The sequence below is a fragment of the Dermacentor albipictus genome, chromosome 2 (genome assembly GCF_038994185.2).
Source record: "Dermacentor albipictus isolate Rhodes 1998 colony chromosome 2, USDA_Dalb.pri_finalv2, whole genome shotgun sequence".
NCBI classification, from domain to species: domain Eukaryota; kingdom Metazoa; phylum Arthropoda; class Arachnida; order Ixodida; family Ixodidae; genus Dermacentor; species Dermacentor albipictus.
Window position 1 is genome coordinate 58,612,705 of NC_091822.1, and position 20,365 is coordinate 58,633,069.

The 20,365-nt window shown below is 45.0% G+C and overlaps 1 protein-coding gene across 1 annotated transcript; it reads right to left on the reverse strand.

The window, feature by feature from the left end:
• Positions 1-1,628: 1,628 nt before the first annotated feature.
• On the reverse strand, positions 1,629-20,067 carry LOC139055705 (chymotrypsin-like elastase family member 2A). Its single transcript, XM_070533240.1, has 5 exons — positions 19,883-20,067; positions 15,503-15,623; positions 9,633-9,771; positions 7,308-7,450; positions 1,629-1,832 (listed from the first exon to the last, which is right to left on the reverse strand). The coding sequence occupies exons 1-5, from the start codon at positions 20,065-20,067 to the stop codon at positions 1,629-1,631; spliced, it is 792 nt and encodes a 263-aa protein (XP_070389341.1).
• Between the last annotated feature and the right edge of the window lie 298 nt (positions 20,068-20,365).

A 20,365-nucleotide genomic window follows, 5' to 3' on the forward strand; every position in this document is an offset into this window, starting at 1 on the left:
TTTCTGTTGCTCAACACGTGCTCCATAGAAGTGTTTTTCCGAGCGTGAAGAAGCCCGCGATCACATGCAATGTGACTCGAGCAGCCGGTCACGTAGCAACACACGCATATATGCGTGTATATTTATTTATTTATTTATTTATTTATTTATTTATGTGTGTGTGTGTGTGTGTGTGTGTGCGCACGCTTGTGCGTGTGTGTGTGGGTGGGTGGCTGGGTGGATCTGTGTGTGTGTACGTGAACGTGTACATCTGCGTGTTTGTGAAGAACTACGTAGAGTAGGACTAGACAAAAAGATATATACACCTTATCGACTCTCGTCTATAGACTGTCTAACGACGAAGAATGAACAACAATAACTAGAGACTGTATCGACTTTTGTCTATAGGTAGTCTCTAAAGGGAAGTAGACAAAAAAGGAACAAAAGCCTTTTCTACTTTTTCTATAGGCCATCTATAGACTGCAAATAGACAATATGAAATAGAAATCTTATCGACTTTCGTCTATAGAAAATCTATAGACAAACAATAGACAAAGATAAATAGCGACTGTATCGACTTTCGTCTATAGGTGTATGTGGTGGGATATAGAAAAAACGAAACAAACACCATATGGACTTTTTTTACAGACCATCTAAAGGCTGCGAATAGACAAAAAGAAATAGAAATTTTATCGATTTTCGTCTATAGCAAGTCCACAGACAAATAGTATACAAAAATGAATAGAGCCTGTATCGAGTTTCGTCTATAGATAGTCTATAAAGAGGAAGTAGACAAAAAAGAAACAAACACCTTATCAACTTTTTCTGTAGACCGTATATAGACTGTGAACAGACAAAAAGAAGTAGAGATCTTATCGACTTTCGTCTATAGAAAGTCTATACATAAATAATCGAGAAAAATAAAGAGCCTGTATCGACTTTGTCTATAAATAGACAAAATAGGGGATGTAGACAAAAAAGAAACAAACACTTTATCGTATTTTTCTATAGACCGTATATAGACTGCAAATAGACAAAAAGAAATAGAAACATTATCGACTTTCGTCTATAGAAAGTCTAGAGACAAACAATAGACAAAAATAAATAGAGACTGTATCGACTTTCGTTTATAGGTGTCTGTTGTGGGAAAGTAAAGAAAAATGAAACAAACACCACATCGACTTTTTTTCTATAGAGCGTCTATAGACTGCGTACAGACAAAAAGAAATAGAAAATTTATCGACTTTCACCCATAGACAGTATATAGACTTTCTATAGACAGTCTAAAGTCAATTTTGTCAGGGTTACGAACTTTCATCTGATTTTGTTTTACTCCTCGTATATCTTGCAGGAAATCCTCCCGAAACGAAAAAAGAGACATATAAAAGATTGCTGTCGAGCGCGGGTATACCAGATTGTATGCAGCACTACAAACGACACTTGTGAATTTCTCCTTTTCTTTTCTTCGGGGGATGGGAGGAGCTGTACCTTTATGGGAGCAAAACACAACATATGCACTTCCATCGTGTAACAAAAATTTTAATTTAGGTAGGTGAGCAAATGAAATTTGGCACATGGGGGATGACCAGTTCTGCGTTTGTCCACACAGCAAGTAACACGAAGTCTACGCACACTTGAAGCGCGCTGTTTCACGTGAGCATGCACACTTGCACTTTCCGATTGAACGTTCTGGCACGCAGATACGGGTATATGAAGCTGTCCACGTAGCTGGAGACCCGCGTGAAGACCATGGGCAGCGTTACGTCGCCGCATTTCAGCGGGCCGCCGGAAAGCACTCCCTGAACATACCAGTGACCTTCGATATTCTGCATCGCTGGAGCACCGCTGTCTCCCTGCACGGGGAAAAACATGCAATTTTTTCGCATTGATTTGCTAGTGATGCTCATGTCTCATTCAACAGTCTGTAGTGCCGCTAAATATTTTATGGCATGAGCTCAGTAATCTACAGTGACTGCTCAATGAAACCAAACGCACAGGGCTCAAACCGCTGCACATGCTCTGGCGTGTCTGTAGCGGTGTTTGCATGAGTGCAACATGTGGCATTTGGCGTTCATGTAAGCGGTCGTTATGTGCAAGGAAGGCAAATAGCGTTAATGCACCAGGGGAGTAGTTGGAGAACGAGTAAACTGCCTGACGCGGTACATGTAAACGCTAACGTATCATGTCGAGGGAAATTCAGGTGGCGGCCGGCGTCCGCTCTCCTCCACTCACGAGCAAAACGCGCTCGCCGAAGCAGGCTCAAGCTTGTTTGAGAATTCAGTGGGACGAGTCACGTGTATACGTTACCTTGATGCGCTAAGACATGCGTTACGTTTCTGTCGCATTCGTGTAGACGCAGCTCCTTCGAAGAGAAAAATCATGAGTCATTCCACTCTATGACGGTAGACGACCAGCGAAGCTGCGTATCACAGGACAGAGGTGACACATGATTTTGAACAAAGGTACGAACCCATTCTTGATCGGTGTCATCGTGACAAAAGGTACGCACACACACTTAATTTTATACATCCGCGTTTGTTCGTGTTATACATTCGTTATATATAATGATGGCTTCGTTCCGCGATATACTGAGGCAAAGAATGAGACCGAAATAACCGCACCGGCTGGCACTGAGCCAGTGCCATCAGCGTCTTCACAGACGGAGTGACAATATGGGAACGCTGGCATGATGAGCGGTAATGGAGCTAGCTGTGGAAGACGGCGACGGCGAACGCGCGAGCAGTGGCACGAGCCATTGCTTACGATGATAGTTTTTGGAGCTACAGATTTGTTGACGCACACCAAAAATGCATGTAACGCTAACCATAAGCAATTTCACTGTAAGATGGTCGACCTGTTGTTATATCCACACTGCTTCAGAAGCTTCACAGAGGGACAGAATTGGGCTCCACATCTCACCCACGAGAGTTCTAAACGCCGTAGAGCGCATCTTTCACTAAAGTCAGAATAATGCCCATGGTGGCCGTGTTTATTCGTGGATATTTTATTATACCTGTTGTTCTTTAATTGGGTGGTGGCACGTGCCGTAAAGCATGTTCACTTCTTTTAGTCTTTTTTGGTGTATCGTTATGATCATAGGCTAAGCTGAAACGTTCACAAAGTCATTTCCCTTCAGAGCATGCTCACCCTTTTGTTGGTGGCCCATTTTTCTAGCCATATTTTTATACTCGTTGTCGTAAATACATTTATGTTTTATCGATACTATCCATGAAGCAGAAGACGTCTTGCATTTCCGTCTACAATGTCTTTCCGCGAACACTCAAAATATTTTTCAGATTGACTAGGGCAGATAGCACAATTCTAGTCCATCAGCTGGTCTACTTCGTCGTTTTATGCATTGAAGCACAAAATAAACTGGAACACCAATGGACTTATCCGCAAAGTTCTGGAAATAATACATCGAAACTGGTGTGATCTTGAGAATTCGTTCCAAATAGATCCACCTTGCGAACTCTCCAGCTAGAGTTTGCACATTGAAATATATGCTATCACTTAGTTAAAAACATAATTATTGAATTATTGTAAATTTGTCGGTTATGCACTTGAATTTTGGATGCTAGTTATGTTCGCTTCTTGGAGTAGATTACCTCATGGACTAAAATTAGGCTATCTGTCACAGGCAATCTAAAGAAATATTCATTTTGGAAGTTTTCGCGGAAACACAGGGTATATGCTCATTTATTTTGATGAATACTCAGTTCTTTCTGCACTGTTCTCACTCTTTATGTACCAAGCGTCTTTATGTCAGATGTTTTCCTTTTTAAACTCATTCCTTTTAGACACTCTCATATGGCTTCGAAAAGTATGGCTGTCCGCTTTGAATTATCACAAATATTCTCTATTTTGGTTTACGCTCTGATGTTCTATAGAGTTCTACGGCTGGCTGCCTCTTCATAGCTGCTTCCCCACCACTTTTCAAAAATGATGCACACCTTGTAGTTGTGGGGTCCTGCTCCAGAAGACAAGCACTGCGAAAGGTATCACTGGTAATATTACGATTGTCCAAACTAAAAAGTCACAAGGGTGAAGGAATTTCGTGAAGTAACTCCGAATCAGCGACGATAAGTTGGAGCGGATGCTCGGCATACTCTCAGTTTCAGAATTGTGCGCGGACATATAAGCAGGTTTAGCACGACCTTCACAAGGTATAGTTTTTCTTAACTGAGGGGCGACATGACTGTCATTTCCCTAAGACAGTGTTGCTCCCCTACCACAATTTGAGAGATGAGCTCAAAATCCAATGGAAGCTCCTCCCAGAAACTGTTCGTGCACAAAAACATAGGCCCGGAGGGATGGCGATAATGAGAGGCGTTCGCTTCGGCCGCAATGTCACATAAATGAGCGAACGTGATTGGCTTGACACGTCCACAGAAATTCTTTTTCTGTTGTACAGCAATTTATTTGAAAGTGAATTATTAGACTCGTAATCACTACGGACAAGTTTAGGCAATTACAAAGATTACCGGCAGAGCTATTATTGCTTACGAGTATAGAACCGCCTGCGCAAAGGTCTATGCCACATGGCAACTGTGCGCTTAGGCGACGACCGCATTTGTGGTAACAGATGTAGTTCGAGTGTAAAAGAAGTATAATTTTGCTCATTCAATTCCGACCACATTTATTGCGGTGCTCTTTTGGGCCGACACGGATAACTCAGTGAGGTGCATTTTGCTTTGTTAAATGTGATGGAATCCTGGCCGGGTCATAAAGTAAGCTATGGCAGCCAGCTCCACGGAGCACTTCCTTGCGAATTATTGCAAACTGAGCATTCAAACCGAGTGCACGGCAGGAGTCAGGACAGGTTAATCGCACTAAATCTCCTGAGTTACCTTCCTTCCTCCTGTTTTGCTGGCTGGCAAAATGAATTAGAACTCTCTGAAATATCATACACAAATGCCCCGCACAAAAAAAGGAAAACAAAACGCAAGTTACCAAAAACTGCAGCTCTCTTCTTTTTGTTATGCTTGCCTCGATAATTTTTTTTATCCTTTGTAATGCAATTCACAAGCATTTCTGACTCTTTTCATGATCCTGACAGTCAAGGAAGCGCACTCTCATGCACGGGGTGAATGACAGTTCCCAGGCCTTAAGTAGCCGCACACAATCTTTCCAGTGACGGCTGTTAGGTGCTTTTCTCCTACAATAACATGGCAATGCCGACGGTGATAACTTTTGAAAATTGCTGTTCAAAAGGAATACCGGACATTGCAGTCTCCTGGATTTGAACGTGGGAAATGTCGAAACAGCTCAATGAGCTAGTGCAACGCTGTGGCCCCAGCGTACTAAGTGCGTAACATATGCGCCAGCTAGTCGCTGTTGATTTATACGTTGAATACTCAAGTTTACTGCAGAAGTTAAAGGCTGATTATTTCTGACGTCAGTCACACGGGACACAGATTTGTGGGCAACGGATGCTGCACGTGCATATGCGCATCATTGTGAAGTGCAGAATAACAGAGTAAACCACACTAGAGTCCTGTAAATGGTACGGCCATGCTCAGAAGTGCAAACTAGAAAACTGCCAAGCAGCTGTCTGTGAGTTTCAAGCATTCAGCTACCTATAAGCGGAAACTTTTCTTCACATCATGACAATATCGCGCAGGCAGTTCATAGCCGCCAAGCCATAAACCTTAATAACCGATGATCCTACCTAGCAAGGCTCGGGCCGCTGCAGAAGCGCATTAGAAAGTCAAAGGTGCCAATGCAGAGAGGAAACATAGTGCGTTGCATGCAGAAGAGCGCAAACTGGTCGCCGGCCGCAGGTCGCCATCATCGCAGGGAAAACAGTAGAATTAATGCACGTGAGCACCAGGCACAATGAACTCGACGTCAAGACCACGCCGAGAATGGGCGTTCCCTCAATTATCGTGGCGACTGTGGAGTGACTTCTTCGCAACACTTCAGTTATGTTGTCTTAATTTGAATAGCATCATTTGGAAACTTCACACATATTTCTGTACGTTTCTCCGTGTCTAACATTTCTCCCGCCAACTTGGGCTACTACTATGCCACTAGATATGTACCCGAATAGACGGCATGGGAGACCGGGTATATGCAACTCGTCATGTGACACACACTGTGTGACAATTCTTGGCCATTTCTCCAGAATGGGCATCTTCCACTGGGTAGACACACAAGAAAAGCAAAACAATGGGCACAAAGAAAAGACATCAGGAACAAAAAAATGTAGGTACACTACAGAAAAGCCAAAAAGTCGCCATCAAACGTAGGCGAGTGTGGAGAAATAAGTGATGGGAACAGAGTAGGGCATGAGCATGCTCTAAGCTAGGAGATTTGAGCTGTAGAGGAGTCAGGAAGATATCTACAGAAAGGAAGATGTTTACACAGAAATGAAGAATTTGACAACACGGTGTCATCACATTACTTTTATGCTAATCGCATTAACGGCGGCATTCATCGTGAGATGGGTTCTGCCAAAATCGTTTCTTCGTTATTTCATCGAATATTACCGAATTTGTACTGTTGCCTATTTCTTTTGAATATTGTACGTATCGTATACTGTATGCTGGGCTTACACATTTAAAATAAAGTTAGGAAGTAGAACGTGCCAAAATGCAACCTTTCCGTTACCAATAAACAATATCAGCTAAGAGCTCTTGTAACAAGGCATCGAGTCTATGTCCCTATGTACTTTGACACCATGCTTGGAAGATAGTAATTATAAAGTGTCTGTAAAACGGCAGTAACGTTGTAAGGTCCCTTGCTCCTCACTGACGATTGCAATCCCGCAGTATTTGTCATTTATTGCGAAAGCATCCATTGTCACCTCGCACAGGAATCTAGTTCATGGTCATTCTTTTTACGTACTTTCGTACGTGTTAGCATATTGCACGACTTTCTTCAGGCGCGATAACCTGGCCTTCTGCAAAGCAATATTAGCGTAGAAATATTCTTAATCTGTCTCATCATGCGTCGCAGGCACAGAAAACAAAGAGGACATTGCTACTATTTCGGAAATGGACTGCACTCAGCGACCGCTTAGTGGTGATGGGCGCCCGAATGTGGGCACAGCTACTGCTCTATTTAATTAGTTCTTCCTTCTTCCTTTCTGTCGATGTATAAATATTAAGAATTTTTTAGATATATTCAGTCTCCTTTGTGACTTCAGTTTCCCTCCCCCTCTCTCTCATATGCGATGTGGGAGTAAATCGACGCAATATATTAAGGAACTTATCCAGTAGCAAATGATAGATGTTCAGCATCAAATACTAAAAAGATGCGCCCGCCTGCCTGATATAATCAACAGGGTAAGCAGTACTAGGGATCATACGGTGAAATGGGTATACCTCACAAAGTGAGCCATAGATGTGCGATGCGCAGAGTACGTTTTCCGGTAGGCTGATGTCAAAGTATTTGGAACAGTGGTGCTCGTTCATTAGGATCATCTTCAGTTCCTGCAGCATTCTTCTCGTTCGATGTTTTTCCTTCACTGGAACAGCAATTTAAGAAGACATCCATTAAAAATATTTCAGTAGAACAAAAAAAAAATGGTTCCCTATCACTATATCGGTAAGTTAGATCAGATTCTGGGGTATTACGTGCTGAAACTACGATCTTGTTATGGGGCACCCAGGTAGGGGGATCACCATCGTCAGCCTATTTTTATGTCCACCGCAGTACGAAAGCCTCTCCTTGCGATCTTCAATGAGCCCTGCCTTGCGTAAGATGGTTCCAACTTGCGTCTTCAAGTTGGAACCAAATAATCCAACTTAGTTTTCTGCCGTCCTCGATCGCTCTTCCCTTCCCTTGGCAGCTATTCTGTAACTATAATGGTCCACTGGTTGCCTAACAAACGCATAATACGGCATGCCCAGCTCCATTTTTGCAACAAAGCTCTTAGCCTGAAGTTGGTCGGCATACTTTTTCTTTGTACCTGCGTCCGTCAGCAACAATATGGCTCAATCCAGGCGCCAGTGCAGGGCCAAGAACAGTGGCTCATACCCCCATAAGGCATAGGCTTCAAGCACAAATCCAAGCGAAGCACAAACAGCGCATACATTATTTCCAATCACGCGTACAACACACAGAGCAGCATACGTTTCAAGAATAAACAACCACAAAACAAAAATCCGAGTGACACAATTGATGGTAAGGCACTCTTGATAACAATGTTAAGCACATAGCGCTCCCCACATACGTTTTCTCGTAAATATTACGGTCGCGCAAGCTGCCGCGCCGACGGCAGTGCCGACATCTCTAGCCTTTGGCCTATAAAGGAACCAGCATAGCAACATGATTTCAATGTTGTTGCAGCAGCGCTATAAGCGGGCGCGTTCTGTGAAATTACCGATACTCCCAATGCTAAGAATACTCTAAATTAAAATTACTACTACCCCCTCAGCTGTTGTAGTGGTGATTTTCCAAAGTTTAGCTGGATATTCACTATCGTAGGGCCGCGATGGCGAGCCCGTTTTTATTCTCCTAATGTCAACTACAATATCAGCTATCCCCGTTTGCTCTCTGATCTACGTCGCTCTCTTCCTGTCTCGTTACGTTACGTCTAACCTTGCTCATTTCATCGCTCTTCACGCGCTCCTTAACTTGTCCTCGAGTTTTTTTTTTATCAGACTCCAAATTTCTGCCCCGTGTGGTAGCGCAGGTACAATGCGCTGATTATACGCATTTTTAATGATAATGGCACGCTTCTGTTCAGGATCTGACAATGTCTGCCGTATGCGCTCCAACACCTTTTATTCCTCTGTAAATTTTCTTCACATGATCAGCGTCCCCTGCGAGTAATTGACCTAGATAAAAGTACTCCTTTACAGACTCTAGTGGCTGACTTGCGGTCCGGAATTCCTGTTCCCTTAACAGGCTATTAAACATAATATTAGTGTTTTCTATATCACTCTTCAACTCCTGTTTAACACTTTCTCGGTTAAGCTCCGCATTCATTTGTTGCAATTCATTTCCAGTGTTGCTCGTCCCCGTAGAGGGGTATTCTAGACAAATTGTTACCACCTCGGGCTCCTTAACGTGCGCACAATGCACGGTGCGCAAGTGTTCGTGCGATTCGCCACTGTCGGGTTGCGGCCACCGCAGCGAGGATCGACCGCGTGATATCTGCCTTAGCAGCACAACGCCACAGCCACTTAGCTACACCGGCGGAGAAAAAATACCTCTTTAAATTTCAGGCAGTGTCATTACAAAAATGACAGATTTATCGACTTGTTAAACGAGTCATATCGCTTCTTACATTAAACTGGACAAAGGTAGACATTCGTTTTATCGGCACTCTTTTGAATGCCGTAAGATGGTTGTTTAAGCCCTTCCTCTGTTTCCATTCTTGACGGTAATTTTTTTTATTTTCTGCTCGAGTAGTTTCAGAGTTATTCCTCCCCGTTCGCGATGAATGCTGCAACAATTTAGCTTTTTTTATTATTAGTGAAAAAAGTGAGCACATTTCTTGCTGCATACACATATTAAAACGCATTTCATTGATTTCGAGGTGCACAGAAGCTTCTTGAACTGCGTCCTTATGGCTCTCCCCCTACCTGTGTCCCCCTGTGGAAAAATTAGCGTTTCGCGCAAATTAAAATACCCATGTAATATCACGCCGAGTCGAGTCGCGATTCTCTTGCTGAAGATAAGTAGGTCAAGGGGCCACTCACCCTTTCTGACCGTCCAGCCAGTGGCATACGCTTCCGTCTCAGTTGGAGAATGTTCCTTCCTTTCAGGCAGGCACGCCGGTCTGATAGTACTTGTGAAGTTGACGGGCTCAGCGAGCTTTATGATCGCGATGTCATTGTCCTGTAATTGCAGCGACATAGCAAAACTGTTAACATATATAATCTGGAAGGTACTGAACACAGCAAAAGCTGTGGTTCGGATGTGAAAGACTACCGTGTGAGCTCTAAGGTAATCTGCCAAGGTAGTTACGCTAAAGGTGGTAAAAGAACGAAAGAACGAAGAAAAGAATAAATATGTTAAAGCGACAGCGCCTGCTCATTGCCTTCGTTTTGTTTTTTTTCGTTCGAGGAAACCGTTCCCTTCCTTTCCGTAACTAAATATGGTGCACGCAAACGAGAGTGTCCTACTTTGGAAAGTTTCGATGGCAGTATTCTGCGCTGCACATATCAACAAGAAATTACGTCCCACGGCGCATGTCGTTCTTGGCCGCATGTTCGCAAGTAGCAACAGCCTAATTGCTTGCAATAATTGTGCGACCCCTGCTGCGGGCCCTATCACCGTATGCAACAGAGGCACCAGGAACGTTCAGATATCGCACACGCGGAGAAGCGCTAAAGCCCACCAATGAGCAAGAAATCAGAGCAGCCGGCAAAAGTGGTCTGCTACTGTACGGCATCCTACTGCCTTGCGCATTTTCTTGGCAGGCAATAACAATTTTGAACGTCTACACAGGTTATCAGACGCGTGTCATACCATGCCTGCCTTCCCTTATGTCAAGCTGCCGTTTTCACTTGCGGTTTCTTTAGCGCAGCGACCAAATTTTTGAGAAAAAGCCAGCTGTTCAGTGCTCGTTTCATGCGAGCAAGTTAATGTTTATGACGCAGTGATTCGGCCTTGGCAAAAAGTGTAATGAAGAGACTTGAACACGTATGCCTTCTTAAGGTCGCTAAATTGGCGATACCCGCCGTGGTTGCTCAGTGGCTATGGTGTTGGGCTGCTGAGCACGAGGTCGTGGGATCGAATCCCGGCCACGGCGGCCGCATTTCGATGGGGGCGAAATGCGAAAACACCCATGTACTTAGATTTAGGTGCACGTTAAGGAACCCCAGGTGGTCGAAATTTCTGGAGTCCTTCACTACGGCGTGCCTCATAATCAGAAAGTGGTTTTGGCACGTAAACCGCAATAATTTTTTATAATTGGCGATACTCAAAATACCGAGGAACGCTGGCGCCAAATTATACTCGTAGGTACAATATTTACTTAGGAGGCAGGCGTGCGACCACCGACAACAATCTTTTATTGATTTAAGAAACTCCCTTCAAAGTAAATATTCACATCATAGATGTTGTCAGAGCATTTACAAAAATACAGCACTTCGTGAAAAAACCGCTTGTTACTTCATCGGCCATAGGAATCTTGCCAGGTTCTATCGGGCCAGAACCTGCGTGTGGGAGCTACGTTTACCGTCACTAAATAATTAAATAATAGTTAATTTACAGATTCATCGATCGTGAGATAGCAATATTCGCACCGACGACAACAAATATGTCGCAGGCCTGTTGGAAAAACAGCATGGGGGTGATGATCGAACTAGGCAAGCCTGCCTAAAGCAGTTTCCTAATGTTCTTCTGGACCGAGCACGAGCACCTTGCAGCCTTTCTCGCCATTAACAAGCAGTTGTTTATCAAGAAATCTTTAACAGCGCATGCCTCCCATAACTCAAGTCCGTTTAAATGCCTTAGAGGCGGCCATCTGAATAACTGCGCGCCAGAATAATTACACCGAGGGCTGGACACAAAAATGTCGCGCGGCCAACAAACTCAAATGTAGCATTAATCTCACACGACATAATAAGTTAAATTGGCACCCCAAGGACACAAATGTGGTATACGCAAAAAAATGCCCAGAAAATAGAAGAAAAAGAAGCGACCAGACATCTCGCCGTTTATTTGTTATTTTTCTGCCGTTCATAGGAAAGAGCAATTAACGCATAAACGTGGCGTTATCAGAGTCCCGGGTAATTTCTCGGGCATTTTTAATCGCCTGGGGGAAGTTATTTCGCAAGATACATGACATATAGCGTTGAGTGAGACCAAAGGAGACTTCATTGGCGTGTAAAGCTGCTTCCCCGCAGCTCGTCAATATTTTATTCAAGTCGTGCAGCCTAGGTCAGTGCAAGCAGTATAGTTTGCCGCAATCACATGTTACAGGCGCAGAATATCACTACCCACTAAGAAGTCTGATCAACTCCAGATAGTACAAGAGCATGCACTGCACTTAAAACTGAAGTGTGCCTGCCGAAAAAGAATTTCACCGGCCTTCCGAAGGGTGACACCTCAGCAATGGGGGCCCTTATTCGTTGTTCTCTTTCTTTTTTGTAGTCACTCCCCCCCCCTCAGTTCTAAGTTGTGCTCTTATTACATATTATAATAAAAATGAATGCTACCCCCCTGCAGGTACACTAATTGTACAATATTGCCCTTGTGTCCAAACAATCACTGTCTTTATGCGATTGCAATATTTAGAACGAAGCTCTGTTTGCCTACAGTCCTGAGTTCCGCATGGCTACGGCCATTGGTGTGCCTTTATTTTTTCCCGAATAGCGCAGTAGTTGCGTGGTGTCGAGTTTGACTAGGTTGTTTTATAGGAGTGTTCATGCGTTTGTGGCGGCGTCACGTCCTTTCCCACTATAACTATACCTATAAGTGCAAAATGAGACGCGTACGATAAGGAACAAGCAATCACAGGCGAGAAGGAACACCGCAAAACAAAGTCGCAGTTTCACCCGAAAGGCGATTAGCTCTACTAAGTAAGGATAGCAGTTTCATCGGCCGCATGAACTTGTAAACATGGGCGTCCTAACTAGATTAACAAGCGTCATGTCACGCGCGCGCACAAGCAAATATGAACACATCTCACTCGATGGCCGCGGAAGCTCGCTGTTAAAACGCTGGAGTGAGGAAGCGCAGCAGCAGCAGCGAGCGAATTAACCATCGTGCTGTGTCTCGCATAAGCGCGACCTAAGGCGCGAAAACACACTGCGCGGCGGACTGCGACGCCGTCGCAGACGGCTTTCAAGGTACAGCGGTCCGGGCGGGCGCGTGCGGCCGCCCGGGTTGCCCGCAAGAGAACGCGATCCTCCTCCTTATCCTCCCCCAAAAGGCTAGCGCGTGACGGAAGACAGCGCGCTTCCTCCCGACTTTCCTCCGTTGGGTGCGCGAGATAGATCCGCGATCACCGGCTCACCCTCGCACGCTTTCACTCGCATGCAGCACACGGCACGCGGCGACGATTTTAGCGGCCTTAGTCTTTACACGGAATCTAACGGCGACGGCGATGGCAGAATTGCGCCTTGAGTGTAGACATTATTGCTCTCATAATTATAATCCTACGCACACTGCGTAGACTAAGAAACAGGCGAGCATACAAGATAACACTGCCACATTATGCAGTGTTCGCAGCGATTGCTACTGGTGCAGCGTCATATCGGTGGCAGCCAGCGACATAACTAGTGGTGTGCAGCGCAACCCGGACGAAAGACACGATACGAGCGCCTTTTCTTCCGGGTTGCGCTGCCCACCCATAGGAACATGTTCAATCACAAACTCGTCCAGCTTGCCGTGTTAATTCAGCGATGTACCGCTAAAATTAACCATCACTTTCAGGACTTTTTTGTCTTGGACACAGGGCCTTTCATCGGCCTCCTAGTGCTCTACCAAGCCTCGGACTGTAAGTGAACGGCCTTTGTGGCCCCCATACAGCAAACAATGTCAGGTGCATGCGAAATATCTCTCACCAATTGCACATCTTTCCCGACAATTGAAATGCAGAAAGGGCACAGAAGCAAAGTGAGAAAAAGGAAAGCGACATCGAAGAACTCACGAATAAGAATAATTCAGAGTGGTTCCTTGATCTATCTCAATTAGACCCAAGCCGTGGGTTAATGATTACTGCTATACACGAGTTCATTAAAGTTTCAGGAAGGTTACGCTGCTAGGGTACCGACTCTGAGACACTTTGCATAATTTTCATTTTTATCCTAAATTTAGGTATAGGCCCTCTAGAAATTTTTATTAGCATTTAGTTACCTAATGCCTTGTTTTGAATGTTTGCCTCATCCACCTTTTTGGTGTTTTGTTAGATGGACTTTTCAATCAAACCGATGTGGCCAATTCCCTCCCCCCCCCCCATGTGGGTACCCGTCACGTTTTCAGGCAACACCAACAAGTAAGAGTGGTTACGTGCCAATATATCCCAAGGATCTACATCAACAGCTTCTGCTATGGGGGCTTCTCTCTGAACTTATGGGGATGGATAAATAATTTTGCTGGGCAACCACTACGGCAAATTTGATTAGGTCTGTTGGGTCTAAAAGAAAACGCCAAAATGTATTGACTTTTTGATAGGAAATTGTTGATTGAGGCCGTCAACTGTTTATAACTATTGTTAAAAATAAAAAGTTTTTCAGAAAACGAAACGATAAAACTCACAATTCTTCATGTCAGCCATGACTAAGGACACCACCATTTTGTCAATTGCATTACATCTAAGGCCACAGAATCAATATAGTCTAGATGACTCTCAAATAAATTAGTATTACGTGAGCAGAACCTTTGCGCGCCCCATGTAAACCATTTAATAAATTACCGCAAGACATGCTGTTTTTAATGCAGAGCTACAAATTGGCTAACTTTGTTTTTCTACTTTCGATGCTACCAGTTTCTAAAAACTAGTTTAAGAATTCTTATTTCGTTCCCATCAGCAACTAGAATTCAACTTTACCTCTCGAATGTAATTTTTTTTTTAATCGGCCCCGTGCTTACGTCAGAACAGCATTTCTGCGTTTTGCATTGAATAGGCGGTATCAGTGTTGGGTCCGAGTTAAATCTATCACTTAAAGTAGCTCTAGAGCAATAAACTGTGCACTGAAAGAAATAAGTCTTTAAAGTGAAAGTGCCTGGGACTAGGGTTCCGTGTATTTTTGTTCTCTGCCACCGAAAACACAGTGCAGCCTCTCTTGGCCCGTGCTCCAATAACGTACATGGCCAGTGTAGTAGAAGGACGGCACTTGAAGTGTGCGTGCGCCGGAATCGGTGCTTTCGTCGGTGTGCAGGGTCGAAAAGCACGAGTGTGCTTGTGATTGCCGCGCGGGTCCCGCGTGATCGGCCCGGTCGACTGGGCCAGCAAGCTGAGCGGAGAGGGATATTCTAATGCTATTCGATTCTATTCTAGATATTCTATTCTATTCTATATTCTATTTTATTGTAAAGACGGAGCACATTTGCCTACGCAGTACAATTCACATTATTGCGAGCCACGACCGGTCAAGATGTGGATTCTTGGAAAAAGCAGGGACGCCGCAACACGCTAATTATTACAGGTTCTTCACATTAAAGAACAAAATTTACGATGTATTAGCGATACATCAGTTTTGCTCTTGCGTGCAGAAATAGGGTTTTTTGGTAGCCGGCTTTCATTAGGATGTAACGCGATTGAAGCCGTTCGGTAAGTTTCGCATTTGCTTGCATATATATATATTAGATATTGACGCAAAATAGCATGAACAGCCGAAAGTTGGCGCTCCGCTTCCGTGCTTCCTCGTTCCCGTTAAGCGAGTATACTTTCTTTATGGTTAACTGTGCATTAGAAACTGACTAGGCCAGCAACATGTTCTTCTGAATTGTCACTGCTCCGTTGTGGCACTTGTTTTCCTAGTTTTCTCGACATCAGTCTTCATTTTAATTTAATCTAGACAGGATTTAAAACAATATTGTTGTCTTATTTATGTCAATTAGTAAAAGGCCTTTCAACAATTTAGCACTCGCGCACGTGCATGTGCGGCAGACTTACATAGCCGGTGTAGTTTTGGTGAACGCACAGCTCTTTTACAGGCACGGCGATTTCTCCCTTGTCTAACAGGTTTCTCCGCCATGATCCGAGGTGAACGCGCACAGCATCGATAGTTGCTTCACTGCAAAGAAAGCAGAGAAAACCCCGAGATAAGGCAAGCTTCTGGATCTTTATTTTAATACGTATGATGGTTTTGGAGAGCACAGTTGTAATTATATTGGCAACTCCAGAACCCGCTACTTGAGCTGGCAACATTAAATAAATAAAGATGGCTAAGACATCCAGCTTCACGGCGGCTCTTTCGCATATAGCTGTAGTCAAGTTTTGCTTTTTTGGCATAGAATCGAGGTGTTTTGTGGAAGCCCAAAGATCCCTTGCTGCCGATCCGGTTGTATTGAAGCGGTCTGAATGATTTGAGCGACCAAATCGCGGAAATAGTTGCGCTGTGCGTGCAATCGTCCGGCCCGCCCAGTGAGCGTCAGAATTACAAAAAAGTAAGTGTCTGTGCATTGCGTGCCTTCGAAAGGTACAATTACTCGTTCGCGGTGTTGCTACACGGCTATAGCTGGGTACGACGCTTGGCTGTTTTCGACATTCACAGACAACTCCACACTGCGACTCGTGTTGCAATGGGACGCACATAGCATCTGTCGTGCTTTCAGAAGCTATATATGTATATTCTACACTGATATAACGACGCTAAACATTGTAAAATTATCAGAACAGTGTGTCTTCGTATAAAACCAAATGAGAGTTCCGTTTGTGAGGCGGGGTGTACCTACTGTTTATACGTAGCTGATATGTATAATACGGTCGTCTGCGTCCGAGGACAGGCACTTGTTCGTGTTCGCAGTACGCAGTGCTTAAGGCAGGCCTCGGGCTCTGGAGCACAGCAGGTACCTGTCGCCCATAGGAATTCTCAAATCCCGGTAAAACGGGAGAAGTGAACAACAATCAATTTGACTAAGCTGAGTATCTTCCAACAGTTTTCCAACTCTTAGTTTTCTTTTCGGTAAAGTCACTATTAGTAGTGTAAATGCATCATTTGCAAATGATTTGAACAAGTCCTAATGGAAGTGAGTTGTGCGCGCAGTGCTGGAAAGCGAACTAGCGACGCAGTGCGCAGGTCTAACGCTGCAAAGCTGCGACGAGTGCTGGGGCGTTATAACGTAAAGCTACCAAACTTTTCTATTCCAATTCTGCAATCAGCTCTCAACAATTGGTCAAAAACTTTTCTGAACCACCCCTACTCACCTGTCTGCCACGCGACGTCATGAAAACCGCGACAGCTCCTCATCTGATATCACGGGTACACACTGATTATGCATGATTTGACCGAACAAAAGAAAAATGGTTATTTCTGATTCGATGCCTTTTTGTCATTAGTCCTCGGCTATTGGTCAAAAGTTTTGGGCTGCACCCACTTTACCTGCCTGCCACGCGACGTCACAAAACGGCAAAAATTCACGCGTCAAAGTGACGTGTAGGCATTAAGGATGCATTAATATGCCGAACAAAAGTGAATTTTCCTCTGAATAGCCGCAAGCTGCCCCGTTCCGAAAGGAATAAAGGATGCCTGCTGCCCATCGCTCAGGCACTGGCTACTTGCACATGCCGGAGGGCATGGCTTCATTTGCGTATAATAGAACTTTTTCATGGCCGTGTAATGTTTTCGAGCGCTTTCGGCACGTTTACGACCTCGTTCTGCCAATTCTTCTTTGCTGAGGATCCGTTGAAGCATAATTATTAAGCTTCCGTTGCATGCCGCCGTGATTTTCGACCAACCACCTCAAGCTAAGTAAAGGAAAGCGCACCAATCGCAGACGCTTGCACCACCGTCTTCATTAGATTATTGATTTTCAGTGCAGTGACTCGGCCCCATAGAATCCCTCTCCACTTGAGCGTGCTCCTCGCTTCGCGTCAGCCAAATACATAAGACAAGCTGCTCAGAGTAGGCAACGTTGTTCGGTTTTCAAGCAAACTAATATGACCTCCTATGAACGAGGAGAGCGTTTGATTGGTGTGGTCAGACAACCCTTCGGGTTAACCCGATGGTTGCGTCGGCGGTTACGCAGATTTGACATCAGGAGATTGGAATAAAAACATATTGGAATAGTTTTACCTTATAGGGCCCCTCTTTGCGGTTGCTTCAAAATTTTCTGCGAGCACATAAAGTGGCAACTGACTGCGTTGAATAATAAAGTAGCACCTTCTGCTTTTACTTCGCTCAACTAAAGCATTCTATGAAACGTATATGTGTCATAATCAGCTTCAGACGTTCCGAGGCAGTTAACATTCCTTTTACCATGCCTGCACAGAAAAGTACATGAGCGAGAATATTCCTACTTGTTAAAGCTTTACTAACAGCAATGCTGAACCAGGAAACTATAAAGGAACAAGAGTAAATGAAGCTTATGCCTGCATCGCTATAGCTTATGAAAGGGCCTGGCTGAACAAAGTACACTACGCGATATGTTACACCAGCAAGCTATTTAAAATTACTGGAAACAGAGCAATGGTCTACTCGTCGAGAACAAAGAGGTTGACCTGGGTGAAATGTTCCGATAACCGGTATGCTATCAGTCACCTTTACCCAATCGTACTTTCTTAGCCACGTCGTTCTCCGATGCGGGTGGTCTGCATTTTTCCAGAAACGATGAAATCACATATTGCTAGCTTTCCACCGAGATGACACGCGTAACAGTACGCAACAAAAGCCCTTCGGCACACGTCATTCTTCATGTTCGGGCTTTTGCGCGCCCACATTGCGACGATTTGAGAACTGCGAGGCATTCAGCGCATGCCGTGGTAGGACACTCTCTTTCACTCCAAATATGTATCTGGATCGGCTGTTTCTCAGCGGGGCCGCTAGGTGGTGAGCGATCAGTTGGAGTCGCCAATAGCATTGAAAACTTCATTAAGAAGAGCTCCTTCTCCGAGAGTGTCTGATCCTCGATTTACTTTGGACAAATTAATTCACAGGAGTGACTTTAACTACCATTTGACACTTTTTTACCGATATGAGCTTGTTAAGAAAAGGTGACGAAAATGTCTGGGTGCGTTTTCGTGTGCACTCTACGTTACGCGCATATAACGCATCTGTAAACAGTTCGGTGAGCGATCACTAACCAATGACTGTGTCGGGTTTGCCGAGTACGATCACGGCAGCCATCGGGCAACATTGTTAAATTTTGTTTAATTACATTTTTTAATTCTGTATCTTCACACAATGTTTCCCACCTGCTATGATCTTGTGTACAAGATCGCAGTATTCATAAATAAATAAAAAATTGGAGGACGCTTAAGCTTCGCCTTCAAGAGTGGAACGCGACAGCGTTCCCGTCGACCCGCCAAGGGGTGTAAGACAATGCGCTACGGCGCAGCGGCACTTACGAGGCGCCCCGCATCGGACACGGTGAGCGTCGAGCAACGCAGTGTTCGGCGCGGCAACGAAATGTGCGCCTCAACAAACGGCCTAAACCAAAGAACTCGGTGTCTCGGAGGAGGAAACGATCTACGCCAGCCGAACGTCGTGATCGGCACGGGCAGAGAGATAGATAGTAATCTAAAGAAAGGAACGGCGCTTGAGTCTGCAACCCGTGTGGGAGAACGGCGAAGCGTCGTCAGGGGAGAGGGAGTCGGGGCATGCGACGCGCCTGGCACCGGTCCGCGCACAGCCGTGGCGCGCCACCTGTCGGGGCAGCGCCGTACATTGAGAGGAGGGGGTCTTCTGTGTTTGCCGCAAGATGGCTCTGCGTGTGCGGTAAGCACAGAAGAAATCTTGCGGAAACGTACTGCGCTACTCATGTAAATGCGACTTCCGTAAGTTACATGCTCGTAATTACCGATATACACCGCAGTATAACTTTCTACGGCACGTTTCTAAGGCAACACCGCATTCACTAGAAGCGCTTTTGTACTTCTTTCAAGCATCGAACTCGTGGCTGAGTGGTAGCCTCTCCGTCTCACACTCCGGAGACCCTGGTTCGATTCCCACACAGCCTATCTTCGAAGTTGCTTTTTATTTATGAAGTGCCTGCAGTGATTTATCGCTCATGGTCAACGCCGCAAACGCCGACACCGACGCCGACGACACCGGCTTTTCTGCGACACGAGCTCCTTAACGCTATCGCGTTAAAATAAATAATAGCGGACATTGCATTGAAAGCGACGTTATCTGGCAAATGACTTCTTGCCGATGCAGAATTCTCTCCGCGAAAATGCTCCCGATGGCGGCGACAACAGTTGGGGCTGCGAACCTATATTTTGGAACAAATATCCCAGGTAGTTTAAACGTTTCCTCAGTGGCATCTCGACGTGCAGGTGTAAGGCACAAGTGAAACTAGGCAGCAATGTGAAGTACAGAAAAGGGCAACTTACTCCACGCAGTGCGCCGCCGTGAGGATGTGCTGGTCTGTGATGAGCGCGCCTCCGCAGAACTGTTCGGGCCGGAACCTGGAACTGGTGTGGATGGCCACATTCCAAGGCCACCGTACGGGAGTGACTTCTTTAGAAGTGGAGACGCCGGCATAGTGCCTTGTTGTCACAGAGGCAGTTCCACACATTGGATCTGTCGGGTATTAGAGCATCGAAAAGCCAATGCTTTATTATTAGCAACGTAGCTACATCTGCTCAATGCCAACCTTTTGTAAACGACGCATCACAGAGATCCCTCATCACGCTTTTACGTCGCTGTGCCATAGCGTATTCCCGAGCGTTAGTTTTCCAAACCTCGTGGCAGCCTCTGCCACCTCTCCCGTAGCGCGGGAGCGCTTCTGTTGATGGTGAATGCGCCATCAGTATTCTCTACGGGCACTCGTCGCAGCAAGCTCAATTTTGGTCATGCTAAAATTTCCCACGGAA